Source organism: Convolutriloba macropyga, unplaced genomic scaffold (genome assembly GCF_964194025.1).
Source record: "Convolutriloba macropyga unplaced genomic scaffold, txConMacr16.3 SCAFFOLD_547, whole genome shotgun sequence".
Lineage (NCBI taxonomy): Eukaryota > Metazoa > Xenacoelomorpha > Acoela > Convolutidae > Convolutriloba > Convolutriloba macropyga.
Window position 1 is genome coordinate 1 of NW_027452934.1, and position 25,591 is coordinate 25,591.

The 25,591-nt window shown below is 39.3% G+C and overlaps 1 protein-coding gene across 2 annotated transcripts; it reads right to left on the bottom strand.

Annotated features, from left to right (window-relative positions):
- Positions 1-1,240: 1,240 nt before the first annotated feature.
- LOC142357907 (all-trans retinoic acid-induced differentiation factor-like) lies at positions 1,241-25,289 on the bottom strand. 2 transcript variants are annotated; one of them, XM_075409400.1, is made up of 4 exons: positions 25,072-25,289; positions 13,682-13,699; positions 3,919-4,081; positions 1,241-1,743 (listed from the first exon to the last, which is right to left on the bottom strand). In XM_075409400.1, the coding sequence occupies exons 1-4, from the start codon at positions 25,249-25,251 to the stop codon at positions 1,334-1,336; spliced, it is 771 nt and encodes a 256-aa protein (XP_075265515.1). In that variant the 5' UTR covers positions 25,252-25,289; the 3' UTR covers positions 1,241-1,333. The 2 variants fall into 2 exon arrangements, with proteins under 2 accessions (XP_075265515.1, XP_075265516.1); XM_075409401.1 differs by lacking the exon at positions 13,682-13,699.
- Positions 25,290-25,591: the final 302 nt, after the last annotated feature.

Sequence of the window (25,591 nt, forward strand, 5' to 3'; positions counted from 1 at the left end):
GTTTTGTCTCTTTCTTCAAAATTATATAGTGTTGACGCTATTTCGAGTTTTTGTCATTTCTGTTTTTTTGTCAGATAAAATCAAGAGTTTCCTGTCAAGAAGAAACTCTGCTATTCTAGAAGTACGATTTTTGCTCCGGAAAATAGATGATACTTAAAATCACCTTTCGACAATTTTATTTCATTTCTTCTTTTTTAGATGTTTCTGCATACAATTGTCATATTTTTGACATACCACTTGATTGATTTTACGGAAGTTAAAATTTGCCCTGAAGTTAAATTCTTTCTTTAGCACTATATTAAATGTTTCGATAGCCGCGCAGTGGTCAGCGCAGAATCTATCCGCAACAAAAAAGTGTCAAGTTTATTTAACACTGATATATCACCAAAAATTAGTTCAAACATTTATCAGAAATTTTTATGAGATTTTTGATATATGTGAAAATATATCAATTCAGCGTTTAAAATCTTAAAAAAGCGTTATAATCACCGCAGATAGATACATTTTGCAGCTCGCTTTCTGGTGGCTTGAAATTGCTGCCTGGTGAGTATTATAGAGCTATAACCCATAGATTTCCGATGACAGCCTTTTCAAAGCTTGCTTTCAGCAAGAGCGGACACAACATCGTTTCACATTGCAAATTTTTTTTAGCTTCAGATGGCATAGAGTGTAGCAGATGTTGCAAAAATATAAATTCTGCTGTAAAAGACCTGAATACATTGTTTTCAGTCAGAATTTTCTTAACAATTTTAATTTTCTAATTTAAGAGCGTTCATTTAAGAGCTCACCGAGCCAATTAATGAAATGTACAAGTTATACTTTTTAAAGTTTTAAATATTGTGCAACTAATGAAATTCATCTGATTCTAAAAGCACGAGAAACCAGACATGAACGCACGAAAATCTTATGTGCGCAAAAGCCAAAATGTGGACATGAACGCAGGGAAATGGTGATCGCATGAAGAAGGAGGCACTGTCTGGACGTATCGAGATTTTCCTTCTGGAAGGATCTGGACATGAACGATTTCCGACTGGCACTTCAGCCAGCGACAGAGAAGTATATCTTGTCAGCCCTGGTAGTTGTCTCCAGTTGTCATAAAGCAAGTAGTGATGCCATTTTTTTGGAACTCGATCGTAAGTTTAATTTGTTTAACACAAAATAGCAAAAGCCAAAATTTTGTCTATGATGACGTGGGAGAGGGATTTCTGGTGGATATTCTGGATGATCTTATTCTTAAAACTTTATTTTTAAAATTTGATTTAATGAAAATTTCGCCGACTCTAATCAAGTTTTGGCCTCTCTGTCACAATAGTTAACAATTATATTTGCAGTCTCAGCCCATAAACCGCGCGTTCAAGTTAACCTTCATATGTCTGATAGAATCATGTCCGTGTTTTTTCCACAACAGCAGTGTTGAAATTAGAATGGTGGCCACAGCTATGATTGGTCCAAACATTTTCCACGGAAACTTATTCACCGATCGCAAGCACCTATAGCCAGTGAACTCTGGCTTGCACAGACACTGGAAAAGAGAGGGGCCGTAAGGTTCTGTGATACTGTTGTCTGGACAGTTGGCGTCCGTTATTGGTATTTGACCCTCGCACTCCGTGTTCTGGTCAAACTTCGTGTTGGAGTATGTGATATTTTTCCATGCTTCCTTCTCACCTGGACAGTGGCAACCCTCTGGCAGCTTCAACAGATCCAGACGTGTCATTCCCAGAAAGTCCTCCTGGTTGACTTTACCTAAAACATCAAAAATGATAAAAACAAACAATCATTGTTGTTGCTATCGTACTTAGTTCAAGATACAACTTCATGCGTTTACGTCCAGACGTCCGCGCGTTCCCCAAGTTGAGGTGCCAGACACTGCAGTTCTTGGCAATGTAATTTTCCACGAACGAAATCTGATGGTGCTTTTAATTTTGTCTGGAGTTAACAATTCTTGGTCTGTGACCTCGGCTTGGATTATACTGGGGATAATATTGAGTGTCGCTTGCTAATCTTAACTCCGTGTAGTAGGTATTGTAGTTGTTTGATACAATTAACACAACAAAATTTAAGAGCTATATACCAAAGAATTGAATTTATAGAATGATGTAAGTCTTAATATTGCTCGCCGTAGCCTTGCCAAGTACTAATATAATTACGTACTTTACTTGAAGAAAAAGATACTAAGAAAAAATTAATGAAGAAAGGTTACAAAATTATAGAGCATAGTTATCGGGTGTGTTATTTATTAGAATTACTATGGGGACTCCAGCTTACTTCATCTTTCGTCAATTTTTTTCCATCTTGCTGCTGGATGAAGTTGAAATCTAATTGCTGGATGAAGGTGGAAATTAGTAGGCTTATTTTGCAGAAAGAAGAATGAAAATAAACCAATTTAGTTTGCACCTGTTTGGTGGCTGTTTTCTTTTTCATAGCCTACATATCTTGAGGATCGTACGTGTTTCCAAATGAAACAACATAAATTTGATGAAATCCAGCACCTTGTTTGGGAATTCCGACATTTTAGGTGTTTCACGTGCATGTTTCGATAGAAGTTTGTTTAAGGAAAGAGAAGCGTATAATACCCAAAGAAAACTATTTAACTCATTATTCATACTTTTTCAAAAAGATAAAAGACAGAAAGATTATTCTCGGAAACGGAAAATTTCGAGATAACGTTGAGCTTTAAAAGCTCAGATTGATGTCAAAAGCATTGATCAGCATTCGTTTTGAAATAAAAATAAAGTTTCGAAGTTTACAACCGTTGATAACAATAGAAAGATTTTCTATGTAACGTTCCGTAATTCGAATACGTTAGTTCCCGGGTCGAGGTTTTTGGGTAAATTTTCGTAAGAAATGCGGTGAATGCGGTGAATTTTCGTAAGAAATGCGGTGATTGCGGTGAATGCGGTGAAAAAAAATAATTCACCGCTTTTCACCGCATTTCTTACGAAAATTCACCACCAAATTCACCGCATTTCTTACAAAAATTCACCGCATAGACTATTATGGCAAATTCATGTAAGAAATGCGGTGAATGCGGTGAATGCGGTGAAAAAAAATAATTCACCGCTTTCTCTCAAGCGGTGAACTATTTTTTTTCACCGCTAGATGCGGTGAAAAAAAATAATTCACCACATTTCACCGCATTTCTTACAAAAATTCACCGCATTTGCTTTCCAACGTTTACTCAATATGATTTAAATTCACAAGAAATGCCAAGGTAGTAAGTGACAGTTGGGGCAGTGGAGTAAGCAGCTGAAGACATGCAGGAGGTCAGAGGATCGAACCCGTGTGGGGACGATTCTTTTTTGTAAGAATACTGAGAACGCGGTGAAAAAAAATAATTCACCGCGATTCACCGCATTCACCGCAAAAAGATGTAAGAAATACGCGGTGAAAATTATTTTTTTTCACCGCATTTCACCGCATTTCTTACGAAAATTCACCACCAAACCTCGACCCGGGTTTGTGACATATTTTTATGTATGTGACATTTATTTATGTTTTAGGAAAATCATACATAGCACAATACGTCAAAAAAATTCAAAAAAGTCTTATCAGTTCAGTTCTGGCTTTATTTTGATATTTACTAATTGTTTAGTTGAAAGAACTATCATTTTGAATTGGTTCTTATTTTTCAAAATTGTTCTGGAAAATTCAGTTTCTGTGTACCTGCACATTTTTTGTTATATTCAACTGTTTTAGAAGACCCTTACATGTACTTAACAAAGTTTGTATATTTGCGAATAAAGCGCTTTAATTATTTCGAATTTCTTCCGGGTGAAGCCATTTTTTTTAAAGAGCATTGTATAAAACTTTGTTTATTCCATACATGGTATCGGGTAGTCATAGATTGTTAAAAAAAATTAGCGCGTTTCTTAAAGAATGAATTTCCTGACATTTGCTTTACAATAAGACTTTACTAACTGAAAGGATTGTCGTCCATGAGGAGTAATTGAATACTTCCGAGGTTTTCTAAGCTGAGCTGTTGTATCTGGTGAGAGTGTTCAATGTCACACTTGCGCACATCAAGTCCAACCAGGACATCCCAGGTCCCATTTTGGTAACAACATCTCTCCGCCACATAACCCTGAAACATTCACGACATCCGTCTCCGAGGATAATAATAGTTAATCTTCTTATCTCTAGTTCTATTTTCTTTTGTAAAATTTTAATGTTAATAAAATTATTTTGTAAATTCTTCAAAATGTTGTGACTTTTTTAAAGTGGTGAGAACAAAAATTGAGATTAATATTCAGAGAAGAATTTTAGTTGAGCTCAATTGCTAGCGCGAAATGAGGCATGTATCCTATAGTTGTTCACATAATTGTTCATACCATATAAAATCCTAGTGCCGGCTAGTGGTTGCCTATTTTGCAAAAAGCAGTAATTTGCATGGAAATGTCAGAAACTTTTTGGTTTCTGGTTACCTCTTAGCAATTTTAGCAAATTTTCTAATGACCAAGTTACCATGACCATTTTCTAACTTTGTTTTTTTGAAGATTTGCTCGATTTCAGCTGCAATCAGTTGCTATAGTAATACTCAACTTGTTTAAATGGCCCGAAAAAATATTTAGCCAAATTTACCGGGCCGAGATTCTAGCCTTAAAATTTGCTTAAAAATGTGAGAATTGCAATGACTGCGGTTAAAAGATACAAGAATTGCAATTTTTAGGTTGAATGTGGTGAATGAGGTTGACAAAAATCAAGCTAGGAAAAGTAATTATTACAAAAATTCACTGCTATTGTCCGGAAGAATTTTTTTAAAGTACACACGTTGCAATCTAAGCTTATATGGTATCAGAAGAAGAGCTTCACTAACAGAATCCTTTTGTTTATTTAATTTGAGGAAACATTTTGTCTCCAGTCAGTTCATCGCACTGGATGCCAATTTACAAGTTAATTGTAAAACTCAAAATTGAAGCTCCCTACTCGTTTGCAAAACTAATCTTGAGAGGTGCTTTATAAGAATTCAGAATTGTGTCACGCGTTCTAATTATTTTTTGAAGGAAAAACAATGCTGAAGAAAACTGGAAATTAGGAAAATGTGCTGAACAAAATCATGACATGCCCTTAAATTAGCACAAACACACACAATTTTTGCCGAAGAGTGCTCCAGAAAAATTGAGTGATCAATTTTTTTAGCTTGCATTTTTTTGCAGTGTGAGGCAAAAATAATTTAAAATGCGCACCATAAATCTTGAAGAAATGCAGATTACTTCACCTTGAATTGAAAATGGGGCAGAAAGAATTCATGCTTTTATCGGCGAACTTGTAGGTTTTGTTGAATCGAAACAATATTTTTGAAATTTTGTTTTATTTAGGTCAAATTGTGCGTGTCAAACAAATTGAGCAAGTTTTTGCTGTAAATTTCCTGTAATAAACAACAAAAAAATCGCAAATAATGAACCAATCAGAGCAGAGGAACATCGGAAGAAACGTGTAAAAGTTTTGTTTTCATAACATTCGTCGATGATCATACAAGCTATTATCCCAGTATCCAAATTTTTGAAATCCGTTATCTTTTCTTTAGTCTGATCCACTTTCAGAGACAACGACTGGTTTTCAAGAGTTTATTTTGCTGTATGTTCTTCTATAAGCTTGTATGCTTGTTAAGTAATAGCTTACAAAGGTGTGGTTTATACCCGCATTTACTATCAAAGTTAAGTGTGGCACGATGAAACTCATGTATGATAATGAATAAAAAGGTTTGGCATTGAAAGTCAAGAAAAATCAAAGTTAAAGATATGACTTTTACAGCGATTATGAATATGAACTCAATAAATTTGAACTAAATAACAAGGGGAAGGATTGGGGGGCTAAACGGTTACGGACCGTTTACACTCCGGCAAGCAACAACAAAACTTAGCAAATAAATTTATCAGAAAAGAACAAAATAATTGACATCAGAAAATCAAATTTACTGCCTCAAAAGTTTCCGCTTAAGTGAGTTTTATGCATCAATTTGACATGATTGAAGGAGTATTCAATCACCCTCCGCGGCCAACGAAGAAGAAGAATCATTGTCAGTTTCAAACACCTTGCCCAATCTCACTGCGGGACGTTGCACCATGCCAGTACTGGTCTTAATGTCGAAGCTTCTTGCCACTCCATCTCTACTCACATGTGCTTTGACGATCCGACCAATGGGCCAAATTCCTCGGGGTGGAAAATCTTTGTAGAGCCAAACAACATCGTCTTCCTTGAGCTCAGCGTTGGCCTGCTGCCATTTTGTCCGTCTGTTAAGTTCCGGTACAAATTCTTTGAGAAGACGAGACCAATAGTGGTCCAAAAGGGTCTGTGACTCCTTGAAGTCTTCAATTGAAAACCGGGTTCTGTTGTTTGCCAGAGGTTTTAGGCAGAAGTGGCGTCTTCTCATCAGGAAATGATTCGGTGTTAATGGTTCCTCGTCAGTCAAAGTGCTCCCAACATGCGTCAGTGGGCGTGAATTAAGAATTCCTTCTGCTTCCGCTACGACTGTATGGAAGACTGAAAAGTTTAGTCGGCGGCTTCCGAGGACAACACGTAGGCTTCGTTTAGCCGACTGGATAAGTCGTTCCCAAACCCCTCCGAAGTGCGGTGCCAGAGGTGGGTTGAACGTCCACTGGATGTTCTGTTGGGCCAGCTGGAGACGTATGTAATTGTTGTCTGGTTTGTAGTTTTCCTGAAAATTGAGTTTCATGGCCTGATTAGCTCCAATAAAGTTTTTCCCATTGTCCGAAACAATGACATCAGGGTATCCTCGTTTGGATACAAAACATCGAATAGCCATTAGTAGACAGTCAGTAGAGAGGTCCTCACAAACTTCCAAGGGTACTGCTCGTGTGACCAAGCATGTAAACATGCAGACATAATTGGGTTCTGTCTGGGTTCTGGATTTTTCAATGTAAAAAGGACCGAACATGTTCATTCCAGTATTCACAAATGGGTAGAGTTTGGAGTGCTCCTGAAAGCGAAATGTTGGTAGAGGAGCCGTCTTCGGTCTGACATTGTCTGCTCGCCAGCGTCTGCAGATGAAGCAGTACTTCCCTAAAGTTCTTAGAGCTCTGCGGATTCCAACTATCATGAACGTTGCTTGGATATGTGCACGAACATGTTCAATTCCATGATGCCCGCAGTCGTGATGTGTTTTCTCAATAAGCAGTTTGGCAACTCTGCACTTGCTGTGGAGTATCACCGGATGTTTGCTCTGAAAAGGCAATCCAGATTTTTGAATTCGTCCCTCAACCCTAAGTAGTCCGTCGCTATCCGGAAAGGGTGTATATGGTAATAGTTTGTCCTTCTTGTCTAGGGGTAGTCCACTTTGAAGTCGAGAAATTGTGTCCTTGAAGTGTGTGGACTGAGATATCCTCAAGAGAAAGCTCCGAGCCTTGTTTTCGTCAGCCGCGAAGTCGTCCAAGTTGCAAGGTTCTTCGCGTTTGATCAACCTCTTCAGTACGCGCACTGCTCGAAACACTGTTCTAATTGTGCCAAGGAGTCGAGGCCAATTTGAAAATCTGTTCGGATCTACCAACGGTTTTTCACTGGTCTTGACATCAACTTGAGTGGTGTATGTTTGAGCTGTTTTGTCACCGGAGAATGTCCACTCGCTCTCAGGTTTGATCAGGAAAGAAGGTGCTGTTATCCAGAATTTTTGAAGATCGCATGGAGCTAGACCTCTGGTACCATGATCAGCCGGGTTCATTTTTCCTGGTACGTGTCGCCAGTCATCTTTGTTTGAGTTCTCAGCAATTTTGTTGAGCCTATTTGCGATGTACATCTTCTGTCGATCCTTTGATTTGATCCAGCTGAGTACTGCTGTGCTGTCGGTCCAAAATTTTTTGCTCTTCACATCTATTGTCATCTCAGTCTCACAGAAGCCTGCTAGTTCTGCTCCCAGTGTAGCTGCTTCGAGCTCCAATTTGGGAATGCTCATCTGTTTGATTGGTGCCACCTTGGACTTGCTGATGACGTAGTGGGTAGCTATTGAGCCGTCAGCGGAGATTGTCCTCAGGTACACCACTGCTGATACTGCTGAAAGTGAAGCGTCTGTGAAGGTGTGCAACTCGTGAGTTCCATCGACGTTGGGAACTAGACATCTGGGGATTTGAATTGAAGGCATATTCTCGAAGTCTTCCATCCATTGCTGAATTTCGCCGTAATGTTCCTTTGATAGTAGCTGGTCCCAATTGTGTCCTTGTTTGACGACTTTTTGCAAGATGCATCTCAGTCGAATTGCAAAAGGCGAGATTATTCCAATGGGATCAAACAAAGAAGCAGCCATTGAGAGAAGCTTTCTCTGTGTGATATTCTCTCTTTCACAGCTCAGTTTGGGTTTCGCAAAAAGAAGTTGATCGGATTCAGGGTTCCATGTTTGACCAAGTATCCTTTGTAACTTTGGAACTCCAATTCTGTCTTCCTCTGGAATCTTTTCCAGCACAGCAGGGTTATTGCTGATAAACTTGGTGATGTTGAATCCCCTGTTCTGTTTTGAGAACATGTTTCAGCTCAGTCGCTGTATTTGCTGCCTCTTCCTCTGTTGAGAATGTTTGAATGAAGTCATCCATGTAGAATTGTTTTGTGATTGAGTCAAAGATTTTTGGATGTTCTTGTCTGTTATCGTGGGCGCACTTTTGCAGAACAAAAATTGCGCAGGCAGGAGAACATGTTGCTCCAAAAATGAGTCGTTGGTATTTGGATGTCCTCTCCTGATTATTGTCGCTCCACAAAAAACGGAGAGCATCTTGGTCTTCTTCTCTGATTCCAACTTGCATGAACATAGCCTCTATGTCTGCTGTTACTGCAACCTTGTACTGACGAAACCGTAGAAGAAGTCCATGTAGATTGCACAAAAGGTCCGGTCCCGTTAGCAGTGCATCGTTCAAAGAAACCCCTTTGTATTTTGAGGCTGCATTTGTCACTCGTCTTATCTTGTCTGGTTTTTGCTTGTTGATGACGGGATGATGCGGTAGGTACCAAATGTTCTTTGCATCCTGGTTCGTAACAGCTGCTATGTATCCCTTATCCATATCATCAAAGATAGTGGTCATATATCTCTGCTTCAGCTGGTTGTCTCTCTCTAATCGCTTCTGCAGGGCGTGCCACTGAACCCTTGCCATGGAGTAGTTGTTGGGTAGCGTGACGTTTTCTCGCCAAGGGAGTCCAATCTCATATCTTTCCCCGTTGTGATGTGTGGTCTCTGCCAAAGTCTTTATTGCCTTCTGGTCTTCTTCATTGTGTCCCTTCGTAGAACCCTGACTAAAGTTGACACCTTCAAAGGTCCAAAAAAGATGTAGAAGATTTTCGTCCGGGTCGTCACTACCTCGCTTCAGATGGTTGAAAAGAGTGATGTTGTGGTTGCTGCTTCCTTTATGATTTGGTTGAAAGTACTCTTGTGGCACAGGGCCTGTCAAAGTCCATCCTAACAGTGTGTTGACTCCGTAGGGTGTTCCTGGTTGGCCGGTAGTGAAATGTCTTGGAACAGTAGCCAGAAAAGCATCTGCCCCTATGAGTATTCCAATTTTGTTGTCACGAATTTGTGGGAAGTTGATTTCTGCCAAATGATCATGGTCTCTACAAAGTCTATTCAACATTTCTGCGGGGACAATTGGCATCTGGAACTGCTCAATGGAGGTTGCGTACACAGGAAGACTTGTCACCGGTTTTGAGCTGTGAAGTGAACCAATTCCATTCAGCTGTTGTTACTGTGTGCTCCCCATGTAGCGAAGCTAGAGGAAGTTGTATATCTTTGGGGACTCTAATCCGAAGAGCATCAGCAATATTTTGTGTGATCTGTGTATTATCACTCCCAATGTCCAAAAGTGCATAGGTCTCTATGTTGAAGTCTTTGTAGAAGAGCGTGACTGGTATTGCCTGTAGTTGAATAAAAGCTCTGACCCATGTGGGTTCCCAATTTCTGCTACAAGTGTGGTTTTGCACCCGTGGAAGTTTTGATGAATCATCATTCAGTTCGTTGCTAGTCACTGATTGAAAGTGAGTGTTACTTCTGTCATTAGTTTGCTGGGTATTGATGTGCTGCTGATTGGCAGTTTGATGTGAGTTGTTGTTTCCATAGCTTGGATTACGAGGGTTGAAACTGTTTTGATTGTATCCCCTTCTGTTGTTGGTATTTGGTGTGTTACTGGTTGTTGACGAAAGCTGAGACGTTGTATGGTTGAAGTTTCTACCGTAGTTTGACTGCACCGGGTTGTTCCTGGATTGGAATCCCCCTTTACTCGTTGCTTGGAAATCACTTCTCTGCAAAGTCCTGAAGTCGTCTCGATGGAGAGTTGAATGATGAAACCCATTGCATCTGTCTACAAGACATCGAATCTTTGATTTACAAAATCCACCCTCATGTCTCTTCAAGCAATTGATACACAAGTTATGATGCCTCATCAATTGCTAGCGTTCAGCTACAGGCTTGCTCAGGTATTCTTTGCAGCGACCAAGGTTGTGATCCCCAGAGCATAGTTGACAATTTGAGCTGACTTGAAAAACTATGTTGGAGTGTTTCTGGCCTTGGGAAGGCCGTTCAACCCAGTCTGTCCTTTGTGGTCTTTGTGGAGAGACATCCTCGCAAGCCTCTGCATATGTGCTTATCCAATCTGCAAAGTCAGCCAGATTTGGCTGCTCTATTCTCATGCTCCTTACATGTTGATTCCAGCGAATCGTCATTGGTGTTGTCAACTTCTCCTTGGCAACTTTAACTACCGCAGAAGCCCTCAGGTCCGATTCAAAATGGTGAAGTCGAAAGGTCTGTACCAAACGTCTGAGGAAGGACGCAAAACTTACAAAGTTGATGGGATCATCCATTCTGGTCCTAGGCCATTGTTCAAGTTGTGTGAGGTACGCACTCACAACATGCTGCGGCTTTCCAAACTTTCTGATAAGTTCCTGAAGGGCCTCCTCATAGAAGTCTCCGTTGTAAGAGTATTCACCGATGAAGTCTTTTGCTTTGTGAGTTACCGAGTTTTGCAAGTATGTCATTTTCTGAGCAGTTGAAAGAGCTGGATTGTCGTGAATGGTTGACTTGAAAAAGCTGTACCATTGATGCCACATCAAAGGATCGCCTGAGAAACGGTCAAAACTAATCTTTGGTAGACTGAACGCATTCATCATCACTTGATGGTTGGTCCATTCAGAACTGTGGGGTCGTTGTTGGAATTGTTGCTCAGAAAACTGTTGTGGCATGAAATTGAAGTGACGGTTGGTCTCTCCGTTGGGAGCGTTCATCATTTTGTTTGTCTCTGGGAATGAGTGATCCATTTGACTACCGAGCAAATGACGTGACTGCTGCTGATCCCGCGGATAGTGATTGTCTGCAAAAGTTTGAGTGAAATTGTCAGGCATTGCTTGATGTTGAAATCCGGTTGCTGTACCGTAATTCCAGTACACAGTGTCTGATGGTTGATCGGTAAAAAAATTGAGGGTAGCAAAACCTTGATTTGGAACATTCACATCAACAATCGGGCAACTCTGAACCTGTTTCGCATCTTCACTTAAGCTGCGATGCTCCTGTATCGCACTGTTCTCTTTTGGTTTCTGTTGCTGAGCATTGTATTTTTCTACACTTGTTCTTTCTTTTTGAAGATCACGATGACTGTTTTTGAACGGTACACCATCATGGTCATCAGAACTGAACACCTCATCCCAGCTCTCAGCGTTTTCACCTGCATTTTGCATTGGCGTATTACTTCTCATTCCGCTTGGTTGTTTACGTCTGCTTCCTGAAACAACCACCTTGCTGCGTATTTTTTTGGGCTCTTCCGAGGAGGTGTCGGAAGAGATGAACTTTTGATGGTTTGACCCATGAAGCAATCTGACTTTTTGTTTGGTTCTCAGCCATTTGCAATTTCTCCGTGCAGACTCTGCAGCAACAGTGTCGAACTCTTCTTGTGTCAACTGCTGTTCTATGAGTTCGTTACACATGCGATCAAGCTCCGCTTTTTGCTGTCGAAGTTCGTCAACGAGCTCTTGGAGGTCTGTTGCTGCTTCTGTTTGTTGCATTTGTTCGTCGAGTAGGTCTTGTGATGCTTGCCACTCAATGACTTTGAACCTCAAGAGTTGCATGAGTTGAGCCTTGGAGGTTGAATTTGTTTTGGTTTTGCTTGACATGGTTCTGGCTTTTCTCATTGGATAATGGTTACTTTGTTTATGGTTGCACGATGACATTCACAAAAAAAATTATTGCACTATGAGTGTTATGAGTCACTGCACTTTTAGTTAGCACTTAAAATGTTGTTTGAACGCTTATTAATTGTTTTTTTTTGTATCTAAAAATAACTTGAAAGCTATTTATACTGCTGTTGTGGATAGCTATTAATGGTTTGGTTGTCTTATGTTTTACCAAATCTTGCTTGAATGCTGTTTTTTTTATTAAATTATATTATGCACGCTTTGCGCTGTGGGGAGGGTTTTGTCTGATCACGGTCGCAGAGAAACACCCTAACCAGGGGAGGATACTGTTTCACCTTTTAGAAAATTTTGTGCCTAGAAACAAAAACTTTTGCACTTGCGTGTCAGCAGGTGCAAAACTGTAAATCAGAATCAGCTAGAGTATCTGTTTGAATGTAAGAAGGGCTTAATCGAACCCTGAAATTTTAAATGCTCTTTCACTAGACTTAGGGTCAGAGAGTTTTAGCTGAACTGGAACGTGCTATAATCTAAGAAAGATGAGGCTTTGCTACCTATTTATATGTTCGACTATCCCCGTCGTCAGCCTATGCGTTGGTTCAAAAGAGAACCCGCAGCCTCACCCGCTCAGGCCCCAGTCAATCTTATTAGCAAATGTGGGACCTCTAGCCGCATGGACTAGAGAACTGCATTGAGCGGATTGCATCATAATGTTCGGAGTGCAATGAATGATGCAGGGGGAAGGTCATCGAACTGTAACTTACTTAGAAAGCCTGACAGCCTAGAAATTTGAAGTGCTAAAATATCAGATGGAAAAATCTATAGCACGTTTAATTCAGCTAGGTGGTGGGAATTTTTAAAGTTTTAGTGAAAAACTACAAGTCAGAAATTTTAAGTTGTCTCTGTATTGTGAGTCGATGGTTCGGTTTTAAAACCCAGGATGCGCCAAAATTTGTTATCTTTTCTTTAGTCTAATCCGCTTTCAGAGACAACGACTGGTTTTCAAGAGTTTATTTTGCTGTTTGTTCTTCTATAAGCTTGTATGCTTGTTAAGTAATAGCTTACAAAGGTGTGGTTTATACCCGCATTTACTATCAAAGTTAAGTGTGGCACGATGAAACTCATGTATGATAATGAATAAAAAGGTTTGGCATTGAAAGTCAAGAAAAATCAAAATTAAAGATATGACTTTTACAGCGATTATGAATATGAACTCAATAAATTTGAACTAAATAACAAGGGGAAGGATTGGGGGGCTAAACGGTTACGGACCGTTTACAAAATCTTTGAAGATCAAATTTAGTATTACAGGATCTTACAAGGTAATCATTTTTAGAAGAAAACTGAAACATCTGACAAGATAGCCTAGGGTTCTGCTGTCTTATGTTGATGCCAATTCTCATGTGTCAATTTGCTTAATGTGCTGAAATTAACAAGAAATTCAGCTCAGAGACGACCAAATATTACGCTGATTGCCAAAAACGTGAACAAAATGTCTTTTTCAACGCATTAGATACATAAATTAAGCATTTCATGCAGTTGATTCGTTACATGCTCGTGATGCTGGTGTACTTACCATATTCGGGCTTTGTATCTGTAGAAAGGCGATTGTTACTTAATAATTGATTTTGTTACAGAAAAAGTGCTTAGTATTGTAGAAAATAGTCAAAAATTATAGAAAAAATAGATTTAAGGCCCGGAAATAAGTTTTCAATTGTTTACTGAGTGCTCATTTAAATGCATGCTGTGAAAATTGTGCCAGACTTTTCAGTCATCCTAATTTGGGATGGTTTTTATGAAGAAAAAAAGTTCAGAAAGTACAACCCAAGTGCATTGCCTTGATTTGTTGATGATATTCTCTATGATTTTAAACATAAAAATAAATCAAGTAAACGTATTCCTATAGCCAGCAGTTCTAAGTTCTTTGTATATGTTAATAATTGAAATCACCATTTCTCCCGCTGCAGTTCTTCACATTGACTTGAAGATTAAAAAAAATCAAAGTCTTTTTTTCAGCTTTGAGCCGATTTATTCGGGACATAGGAGCTTTCCCATTTTTACAGCTATTACATGGTGACCGGACAATAGATTGAAAGGACAAAAGATCAAAAACAGAAAAATTGGGACAATAGATAGAAAATTAATCTCTGTTCTTATTAGTTGAAATTAGGCATTATTTGTGAGCTGCAATATAAATAAAAAACTATGGTCATGCTTCGCGAGTCAAGGCCATGTCTTAGCGGCCCGTGGGTCTTGATATGAATATATCACAACCGAACAAAAAAGAACAACAGACTATGTTATATGCTGTATAATATATGAGCGCTCAAATCTGATCGGCCGACGCTCAACTTGAATAATATAATTTTCGATCTATTGCCCCAATTTTTGCTTTTGATCCGTTGTCTTTTGATCTGTTGTCCTAGCAACCCAGTACATACCTCTACTGTATAGCAAGGCTGCAAATGCAAAACAAATCAGGTGTTTAACAAGAGATCCATTGGATTTGTTGCTGTTCTCCTCGATTTTGTTGCCCGCGATTTTAAAAATTAGAGAGTTGGCTCTCCACTTCACACAGCAAAATCAATGCAGAAATTACCACTCTGTCACTGAGTGAGTACAAACATTTAACTAAGTGTAACAAACTTTTCAATGATCACTCTGAACGAAACTTCTCCTCTGAAACAAATGAAAATGAATTTTGGCCCAGTAAAAACTCCCCATATAATCGCAACTGAAAAAGGTTGTTTGAACTATAGTTATCGAGTAATGGCTGATGAAATAGGAACTAAAACATACTTTGCCTCTGGAAAACTTGCAAGCTTGGGCAATCTCGACAACCTTCGTGTGCATTTGGTATTTTTTGATATTGTTTGTGGCATCAAAACATGCCTAGTCGTTCTGTACTAATACGCCAAGTGAAAAAATTGATTTAATGAACTTTTTCGAAAACCATTAAACAGATTCATTAAATCAGATGATAGACAATTACTTGTGATAATGCTTAACATCAGGCAAGCCTCACGAATATTCTTTCAGATATTGGAGGCGCGGAATCACAAAATCAACTCAATATGGGTTTGTGACATCAATCTTACAGACAAGCAATTTTGATTGAAAATGTAACGGCTGATTTCCTATCAACGACGAGGAAAACTTTATACCACCCAGTTCGTTATTGGCGGTTTACAAGCTGTGGGGATACTAAGTTGTAAAGTTCGCTTTTGTAAATTTATATCAGCTTTTTTGTATATCAACGTCGCATTAAACGTTGCTTTATTAGTCCAACTAACTATTCGTTCAGCTCTGCTGAATAAAAAAATCGATTGCTGGAACTAATCAGCAAGTTCCAAATAACTTATCAAATAATTTTCTGAGCTTTGTTTAATAACTCAGGGGCTATTAAAAACTATAATTTATGTCCCTGTAGGTTGCTCACTGTTTATGTTTATAAACGAATCTAAGGGCGTACATTCGGTTTCAGAATTGAAGACAATTCACAGAGGAAAATCCGTCTTTTGCCGTGAGCGCACTTGAATTGTTGGTCAAAACAGAGGTCCTTCGTTAGTCACTCGGGCTGAAGCCATAAAAACGACGTAGCATCCAGGTTTTTGGTTTGGAAAACTCAAGTCTGTGAACTGAAATTCTATCCATAACCGTTCATTACTTTCAACGAATTGATTACAAATTGTTCGTCTGGTCAAGGAAGAGGAATTTTTGTCAAACTAATATTCAGCTACCAAAAGTTCTTTATTTTCCTTTTCCTCAAGTTACTCAAACCTTCAACACCAACTCGACGATAAGATAAATTACAAGTTTTGCAATAGCAAGACACAGTATATTACTGCTCACGTGAAGTTGAACGGTTGGGCAGTTTCGACGTTTTTGTGAATATAGTTTTCCTAGTTCTTTCACAGCCAACCTGACTTCAACTGAAATCTCTGTCAATTTGCTCAACCTAGAGCTACCGTTTGTCCTTATTTGTTACACAAAATTGAACCCAGTTTTTATGACCACACAAAAACGATTAATTTTTTAAGGCTTTGGAGTGTGCGGAGTCAGACCTATGTGGAATTTCACTTCACTTTGTAGAAGCTTTGTGGAGTTTCACTTCACTTCACCTATGTAGAAGCTTTGTTCTTTCACTTCACTTCAGTATAAGTGATAGCAGCTGTGATTTTTAGTCAAACCAACACTTTGTTGTTACCAGGTGTATACCGTAATTTTGGTTTTTAGCAGTTTTAGTGACCTATAACGCAGTCTGCCTGTTCGCACGTTTGAGGGCTTTTTTAGCCGTTTGCAGTAGTTTTAAAATTGAAAAACAAAATATGTCGATATAATTTTGTTTTAATAAATTAAATGTTTGCGAAAATTATTAATCATCGGTCTTCATATCGCCTACCCTGTTTTTCATCACAAAAACATCTTTCCTGTTTGGAAACACAGGAGCGAGCTTCACCATTGGTCTCGTGTAAACTCCAACGTTCGTTCCAACTTTCACTGATCTATTCACTCCGTCCGACCCTTCGATGGTCTCCGTGACTTGAACCAGATTATCATTTTCTCGCTTGTCACTGTCTTTGATTAATCAAACGAGATCGCCTTCTGTAAGTATTTTGTTTGCTGTAGATTGCCCTTTTTGCCGGTTGTTCAACGTTGGCAGATAATCTTTTCGAAATTTTTCCCAAATGAGATTTGCATAGGCTTGAGTTTGACAAAAGAGTTTTTGATGATCGACAAGTTCTTAAGCGCATAGTAAGTACGGCAAGCAAACATTCGTGTTCCCAAGCAAGAAACGATTGGGGATCAGTGCGCGTAGGTCATTAACATCTGAACGTCCGGGATTCAATGGTCTCGAATTCAATGTTTGCTCCACAATACACATCGTAGTTGAAAGAACGTCTTTTGTGACCGATCTGTTCCCCAAAACTGCATACAAAAATTTCTTGCAACTTTTGACCAACTGTTCTCATACCTCTCCAAAGTGGGGTGCTGCGGGTGTGTTGAACTTCCATCTGATGCTTCGCTGAACTAGATGTTCCTCGGTCCCTCCTTTGTTTCATGCAGCAACATGCTCTGCAAACTCTCGTTCAGCTCCAAAAGTTTTGTCCCGTTGTCGTTGATTGCCTCTTCATGCAATAAACTGCATGATTGCATTGAGACAGCTATCCGTGTTTAATTTGGGTACGACTTCTATGTGCACAGTTCTCACAGTTACGCCTGTTAACAGACAACACCATCGCTTTTCGTTTCTTCGCCCAGCCTTCACAGTAAATGGGCCTAAGAAGTCAAATTCAACATTTGTAAAGGCTGTTGAAGCATCTAACCGATCTTCGGGCAGATCTGCAATTATCGTTTGTGCTTTGCCATTTCTACACTTGATCTTGATCTATCGTAAGGCGTTCCGTAAGCCTAGGATCCATATCTTCTGCTGAACAATGTTTCTGACACGCTCTGTGCCTTCGTGTAGGTTGTTCTTGGGGCCGTTTTGCAAGAACAATTCAACTGCATGTTGTTTCCAATGTAACAATATTGGATGTTTTGCGTTGAAGTCCAAATGACTTTTACCTATTCTGCTTTTGACACGATTAAGTCCTTCCTCCACGATTAAGTCTTTCTGGAAAGGTAAGATTTGTAGAATTTTGCTGCTTTTTGTGGTTTTCTTTTCAACTTTGAGATTTTATCTCCTCAGCAAACTGTTCTCGCTGTATTAACTTGAAGATGATTGCTTTTGCCTATTCTTTTCTTCAACACTGACTAAAAGTTTTGCTTATTTTTATTTACTGATTTCCCGCCGTACCTATGCCATTGTATTCACTAGTCTGTTAAAACTACTGAATCGTTCCCACTGAATAACCGCTTTCTTTTCTTTAGCCTATGTTACAAAGACTGATGAGGGTATGTTCTCTTTAGCTGAGGCAAAGACGAGGTTGATTTATTCTGGCCATTTACTCTGCGGTCGGTTTAACCAAGCCGGCTCAATGAGCCACTCACTCCACTTGACTTGTTCAATGTTGATCGCTCTGGTGCCAATTTCAGCTGGGTTGTTGATACCGCGCACATGTCTCCACTGTGAAACATCAGATGTATTCAATATCTCAGTCAATCGATTGGCCACAAACACTTGTTGTTTACTGTGAGACCTGTGTATCCATTGCAGTACTGTTGTTGGGTCTGATCAGAAACTGCATCATTATATCTTCAATTGCTGTTCCTTGACTATCTGTTCCTTCAAACTTAGTGCCATGACTGCGGCTTGCAATTCCAGTCATGGCATTGAAAGATGCCTCATCGGTGCCACTCTGCATTTTCCATTTACAAATGCTAAGTCCGCCAAGTATGCCTTTGGTTGGGATCTTAGATAGGTAACTGCCCATATTGCGCACATTGTGTTTTCAGATGCGTCAGCAAACACATCAAGTTCCGTTTTGCCCCCTGCCGTAATGAAGTATCTTCTATCGATGCTTGTTCCAGTTACAAATGAAAAAGGCTTCTTCCACTTGAGAATTTCTGCTTCTTCACCAGGCTCCACTTCATTGTCCCAATGTTGCCCATTCTTAGTCCAGAGGCTTTTCAAATGTCTTCTCATGTGAACACTGAACGGAGCATACAAACTCATAGGGTTGAATATTGAAGATACCAGTGACAGAATCTTCCTCTGGGTTATAGGGGCTTCAATTTCCTTTTTCGTACCTTGGCAGACTTGAAGACCATCATCAGTAACAGCCCATTGAGGTCCAAGCACTGAAGATTCCTCTGTATTGGGTTCTATCTCAACTTGCTTCGTGTCACTGATTGATTTCAACTCGACTGGGATTGCTTCGGAAACCTTGTCGCTGTTGCTTATAAACTTTTTTGTTCAAATTCCTTCTGAGAAAGAAGATGTCGCAACTGACCATAGACTTCAAAGATTTCTTCAGGGGTTTCAACTGATTTGATGAAATCGTCCATGTAGAAGTTGTTTTATATTGCTTTTGCTGCAATTGGATACATTTTTTGGTTATCGAGTCCCACTCGTTTGAGAGCATAAATTGCGCAAGTTGAAAACTGAAATCTTGGCTCCAAACACGTGACGCTGATATTCGTATTTTTGAACAGGTTTTATAGTTCTTGGGTGCCATGGAAAGCTTCTATCCTGCTCGGGAACTTCTAATTGCAGAAAAATCAATATTCGATATCTGCTGTTAGGGCTACTGGTCTTTCACGAAATCTGAAAATCGTTCCAGTCAAACCATGTAGCGGTTCAGGTTCTGCTATTAGCTTGTCATTTAGGCATACTTCTTTGTACTTTGACGCAGCATTGCAAACAAGTCTATCTTTGCCAGGCATGTTCGGGTTTAGCACTGGATGGTGTGGCAAGAACCAATTTTTCACGAAGGTGCTCTTTACTTCGGATTCGTCCAATATCTTTACCAATCCCTTCTCTACGTCTGTATCTATTGAGTGTTGATACAAAATTTTAAGTCTCGGGTCCTTTTGAAACCTTTGCTCCAGTGAGTGAAGCTGACCCAAGGCTGAGCTGTAGTTGTTCGCGCAGGTTTGGCTGTGGTTCACTCCAAAGCATTCCGACTTGGTACCGCTCGCCTGCAAACTTCGTCATTCTCTCTAGCATCTTTTGTGCCTACAGTTCCTTCTTTGACTGACTGACGAAATTAATCTTTGAAGCATAGGTTTCGATGTCCCACCATTTTTGGATATTCTCAGCCACTTTCACATCTACTGACAAACATTTTGTCTTCTCTTGCCTGTCACGGTTCCACTGACTACCCATCTCAATACTGTTAGAACGGCGAAAGTTTCACTTCGTGTTCCTATGTTGTAGTCCAATGTTCTTTGCAGCCCGTAGGCATCTTGACCCAGAATCCTGCCGACTTCCATCAAATTGAACAATTTGTTGTTGAGAACGTTCGAGTGGTTAAAGCTTAGCTTAAGCTTATTGTAGTCGTGATTTGTGTTTCCAATGAAATTGAAGGGTGTACAAACGCTTCGATCGATTGTACTATTGGATGCGGTTCGTTTATTTTAATGGACACCATTTCTGTCTTCAAATCTTTCCTTCCATGTATGCCTGCTATGTTAAGCGTAACTAAGTTAAGCGTAACTATCTGAAGAAAACTCATAATTTCGTTACTTTAAATGGTTGTTGCTGCGCTTATGTTGACTGCGTGAATGCGCTTGTCTTTTTGGTTGTCTGAGTGTAGTAATCGGTTGTGTTTCTTGGTACATCCTTTTATAACACAAGCGTGGACTTTACTATCTTTGATTGCATGTCCTTTTCCCAGACATCCGTAACGTAAACGCTGCTTCCTCACAGCTGTGTAACCGTCATTCACGTTCACGTTCTTATATAAAGGACAGCTCCAAATTTTGTGTTATCTATCGACTAATGGACTGTGATCGTTATTGGCTAGCTGCGCTTCTTTTACATTTGAACTCGCACTAATTTTCGAGGATTTAGAGAAATGCTTAATTTTGTTCGCATTTCGTCGATGATCCTCCTTACGTTCCCTTGGGAGCTGTGACATGCCTTCTTAAGCGAAGGAAATTCTTGATAACCATTTCTCTAGGAGATAGAGATCTGGTCGGTCCTCATTGGTTTCATCTACATAGAACCACCATTTCTCTTTCAGATTAGGTGGAAACTTTCCAGCCGCGATTTGCAGTGATGAACTAAATCGCAAGTCGCCTTCATATTTGTAGTGCTTCAGAAAACTGACTACATAATTGATGGTTGTTGAATAACTGACTAAAAGTTTTGAGTCATGCATTTGGATTGCCTGTTGATTTCGCAATGTATTGAGTTGTGCTTCAACAGTTAGGTAATGTCGGTCAAACCTCCATTCCAAAGCCCAAGCTTCACCAAATAGGTCTTCGGAGTACCCCATACTTGCTATAGCCGCTCTTGTTTCGCCACTCAGCAGTGTTTTCAAGTGGCCTTTTTTTCTCAGAGATAGATATGTCACCGTTATGAACTGTTGCTACAAACATACTCTACCATTCCGGCCTTTCAAGTGGATTTCCGTCAAAATGATATAGGTTCAACATTGGTAGCTAACTACTACTGCTCGCTAAATTGCGCTCAGACCGGTCCCGTAAACGTTTGGATTTGAAACGCTCGCCGCTAGGAGATCTAGATTTAAGTAAGCTTTCTCGGTCAAAATTGATTCGATAGTTGACGTACCCGTTCTCTGTATGATCAAAACTACAGTCTTTAAAGTTTGCAAACTTATCTGGTTGGTCGAACCAGCCGAAGACGTCCTTGCTCCTTAGACTTTTCCAATTGAAGGCGATCGGCTTCTTATACTAACCACGGCACCATCGTCGGAACCAGAGTCTCTGGCCTCAAGTGCTTCCTTTTCGTTTTGCAGTTTGAGCGCACTTTCTTCTTCCAAACGGTGCAAATCCTTTTCAAGCTCCTTTTGCTTCATTTCATATTCAAATCTTATCAAGGGCATCTTGGAATCAGATTCCTTGTCTAGAGCTGCTAGCATCTCTGCTTTCTTTGCCTTTGGATTCGTTGTCCTAGTTTTCCTTTTGTTGATTCTTTACTGAGCTTTTCGAACTTTCTCCGATAGTTCTTGAAACTGCATCATTTTGTTCTGGTCCGTGTATTGGAGTGCGGTCTGATTCTGGTAATCCTCCATGCTGGTCCGACTGTGGATATATGTCAACCAATCACCTTCTAGGTTGATGAAATGTTCACATTGTCAGATTTTGTGTTGCCTTTAGAATTCCAAATTGTTAAAGATATCACCTCTCTTGTCAAGCAGCTTCTTTAGGCTAATATCAAAATGCAATTCCTTTTTTCCGATCCTTTTTTCGATCAGTTTGTAGCCTTCCTTTTCGTCAACTCAATCTCTTTTATGCAGTGTTTGATTTGTCTCTCGAGGTTGCTGTGACTTTGTGACCGAGTGACAATTTGTTTATTTTGACGCCGCAGTTTGACGCCTTTATGCCCCGTGATTTTTTTTGTCGGCAAAGTTGGCAACTTGTTCGAATGTGCAACTCGAAATGCCTCGTTGGCTTTTTGCTTTGTTCGAGATGAGACAATGTTTCTATTCCACTGTCCGGGTCGGCGGTCTAAATGTAACGGCTGCTTTCCTATCAAAGACGAGGAAATTTTATACCACCCAGTTCGTTATTGGCGTTCGTTATTTATATCCGCTATTCTCTAAACTACCGTCGCCTTAAACGTTGTTTTATTATTCCAAATAACTAATCGTTCAGCTTTGCTGAATAATAAAATCGATTGCTGGAACTAATCAGCAAGTTCCAACTAACTTATCAAATAAATTTCTGAGTTTTGGTTAATAACTCAAAAATTCGAGTTGGGGCTATTCGAAACCAACATTTATGTCCCTATAGGTTGCTCGTTGTTTATGTTTATAAACGAACCTGAGGGGGTACATTCGGTTTGAGAATAGAACACAATTCACAGAGGAAGATCCGTAATTTGCTGTAAGGGGACTAGAACTGTTGGTCAAAACAGAGGTCCTTCGTTAGTGATCTTTCACCGTGTGTTACCTTCAGCGAAATGATTACAAGTCGTTCGTCTGGTCAAAGAAGAGGAATTTTTTTTAACCATATATTCAGCAACCAAAGGTTTATTCAAACTTTCAAGACCAAAATGATGATAAGATAAACTACAATATTCGCGTTAGCAAGACACAATGTTTTACTGCTCATCAAGGTTGAACGGTTAGGCGGACTCGATTTTCTTGTGAATATAGTTCTCCTAGTTTTTTCAAAGCCAACTTGACTTCAACTAAAATCTCAACTTCGTTCTGCTCAACTTAGAGCTCTCGCTTTTTCCTTATTGGTTATACAAAAACTCAACCCGGTATCCATGACCTAAACAAAGTTCAGTCATTATTATCTGATTCTTCACAGCAATCGGCGACACACCCATTTCTTTAAGCTCTGAAGTAGGTGGAATCAGAACAATGCAGATTTTCTCAAGGCTTAGTTCTTTCACTTCACTTTTGTGTAAGTGACAGCAGCTGTGATTACTTAGAAAAGACAAACTAACACTTTGTTGTTACAAGTTGTAAAGTGTAATTTTGGTTAACAGCAGATTTAGTGACCTTGTTTTGTAAAGACTTTAACGCGGTCTGCCTCTTCGCACGTTTGGGGGCTTTTTTTCCTCGTTTACAGTAGTATTGAAACTTATATAAAAAACAAACTATGCGGATATAAACTTGTTTTAATAAAATAAACGATTGGAGAAATTATTAGTGATCGGTCTGCACAATAAATATCAAAATTCTTTCGTCATCAAAATCACCCTTCGCTTTCAGGTCTGTAGGAGAAATTTGAACTTTATAGATTTATTGAATTTAAAGACTTTGATGACATTGACACTATTCAATCAGATGAAAGTCTAAGGAGCCTTAGATCCAAAGGACCTGTGGTTTCAAAGAAAACCACTTATCTTGTGAAAACCGATTAGACGTCCGTCGCTGACTCTGGCACAATCTTAATTATTAAGCTGCAGCTCTTGTACTTGCTTCACGTCTGCAATGACTTTTTCCAGTTATGCTTTCCAGATGAGCTAAAGACTTGAGAACTACAGACTTGGAATTAAAGTTTACAACTCTGAAAAAGATTTTCAATATAGTTCTTTAGACACATGTGATATAAACGTTGGCCATGCTGCACGGAGGGAGAACGCAACTGTAGGACATTGATGAATCCATGACTGGATCGCAAAAACAACTTTCTCATCCCCATTAGTGAAAAACGATTTCTCATAACTGATAGCAATTTGCGATCTGATGAAATTCCTTGCTGTCGTGAAAATCGAATGTCAGTATAACTTATGTTCTACCAGAAGTTGTCCTAGTGTCCTTATGTTCTACCTTATGAAACAGTTGAGTCTGAAATGACAAAATTGCATCATCTGAGTATCGATTGAATACGAAGCGAAAATATTCTCAACGTATATTAACGTTCTGACCTTTGACAGTGTAAGGCCTGGCTGGTTCGTCTTAAGATTTTTTAAAAAAGGGAAAACCAACAACCAGCTTTCGGAAAACTCAAGCAACCAATTGAATTGGTTTTCTATTGATTTTGACAAGCTCGAGTAGCTTAAAACGATCTTCTAGTCAAAGAATGGAACTGTCAATACTAATTGGATTAAGTCTCAGACTATGCTAAAATAAACCAAAACAGGATTACATCAACCAATGAAATGTTAATGGACAAATGAAATGCACAGGCGCATGGTGTGGGTATAGGGGCAAAGTGTGCGTTAGATTTTACATGGATGAGATACCCAAGTCCTCCTAATATCGGATATATAACGACGTTGCATCTGTCGATTATAATTAGATAATTCCCAATCTTAAATCTTTTTGGTCTGTCGGGGGGGGGGGGGGGTAAAACGATTTAGGAGTGGGGGGGGGGGGGTCAATTTATCTTTTACCCCCCTCACTCTTGCATCATTTTGCCCCAATTGGCAGACGAAAAAGATTTAAGAGTGGGGGTTAATTTATCTTTTAGCCCCTCACTTCTTGTTAATGAACGGAGTTATACCCTCCATCGCAGCCCGAAAAAATGTAAGAGTTTTAAGCTGCATTTTCCTTTAAAAATCCACCCATTGCAGCCCCACTCTTACAATTTTTTGGGCGGAAAAATTCGGCCCGGGTAACGAACGAATTAATTCTTGAGAATATTAAGACCATGATATTGAGAATGGATTTCTTTAAAAGTTGAAATACGCACAAGATAACACTCAATATTGGTTTCCTGCTAAAATAATCGATTTGCATGAAATGATCAAAAATGATCAAAAATGAAGTTATAGTAATCGCTAAAACGCCCCACGGAGCTGTCGATGATTCCAGAGATCTATCGCCAAAAATTAAGTTATTATTATTATAATTTTCAATTTTGCTATTTTTTAATTCTTAGATTTGGATTTAACAGAAAACGTGAAAAATCTGAATAAGAAGGGAAGGCACTCACATGATCAGCACAAAGTGAGCTGAAATCTTTGTCGACTACTGCGCGACATTGACTGTCACCAGCCACATCATCTGCAAATGGACACATTGTCGTATTTTGTGTCAAAATAACTCCCCGAAATAATTTGAGTAGAATCATTAAGTGAAAGAGCTTCATGATTCTGTTCTCTTTCTCAATCATACAATATATTTGCAAGTTAAAGTTGCTAAACCTTTATGTTTACTGAACGCTCGCTATTATTTACAGATGAGCCTTCAATAGTATACAAAGTCTTATTTTTGCCTATTGTTGACAATGACGCCCGCTTGAAAGAGTTATCCCTAAATTATATACAGGAACCGCTGCAGAAATAAAATCTGAAAAAGTTTTGGCGAAAACATTAGGTCACAGCGAAACTTTTTGCGGATATGTTAAGCTGGCTACCCGGGTCGAGGTGTCACCGCCATTCAACGCAAAATTATGTAAGATAAGCGATGAAAGCGGAAAATTTTGTAAGATAAGCGATGAATGCGGTGAAATT

Bases quoted from the DNA above. Each gene is read 5' to 3' on its own strand.
- LOC142357907 (XM_075409400.1), bottom strand. From the start codon at position 25,251: ATGATTGAGAAAGAGAACAGAATCATGAAGCTCTTTCACTTAATGATT. The intron at 1,744-3,918 runs GTTAGTAAAGTC...TTGATGTTTTAG, and splicing joins CATGGACGACAATCCTTTCA to GTAAAGTCAACCAGGAGGAC.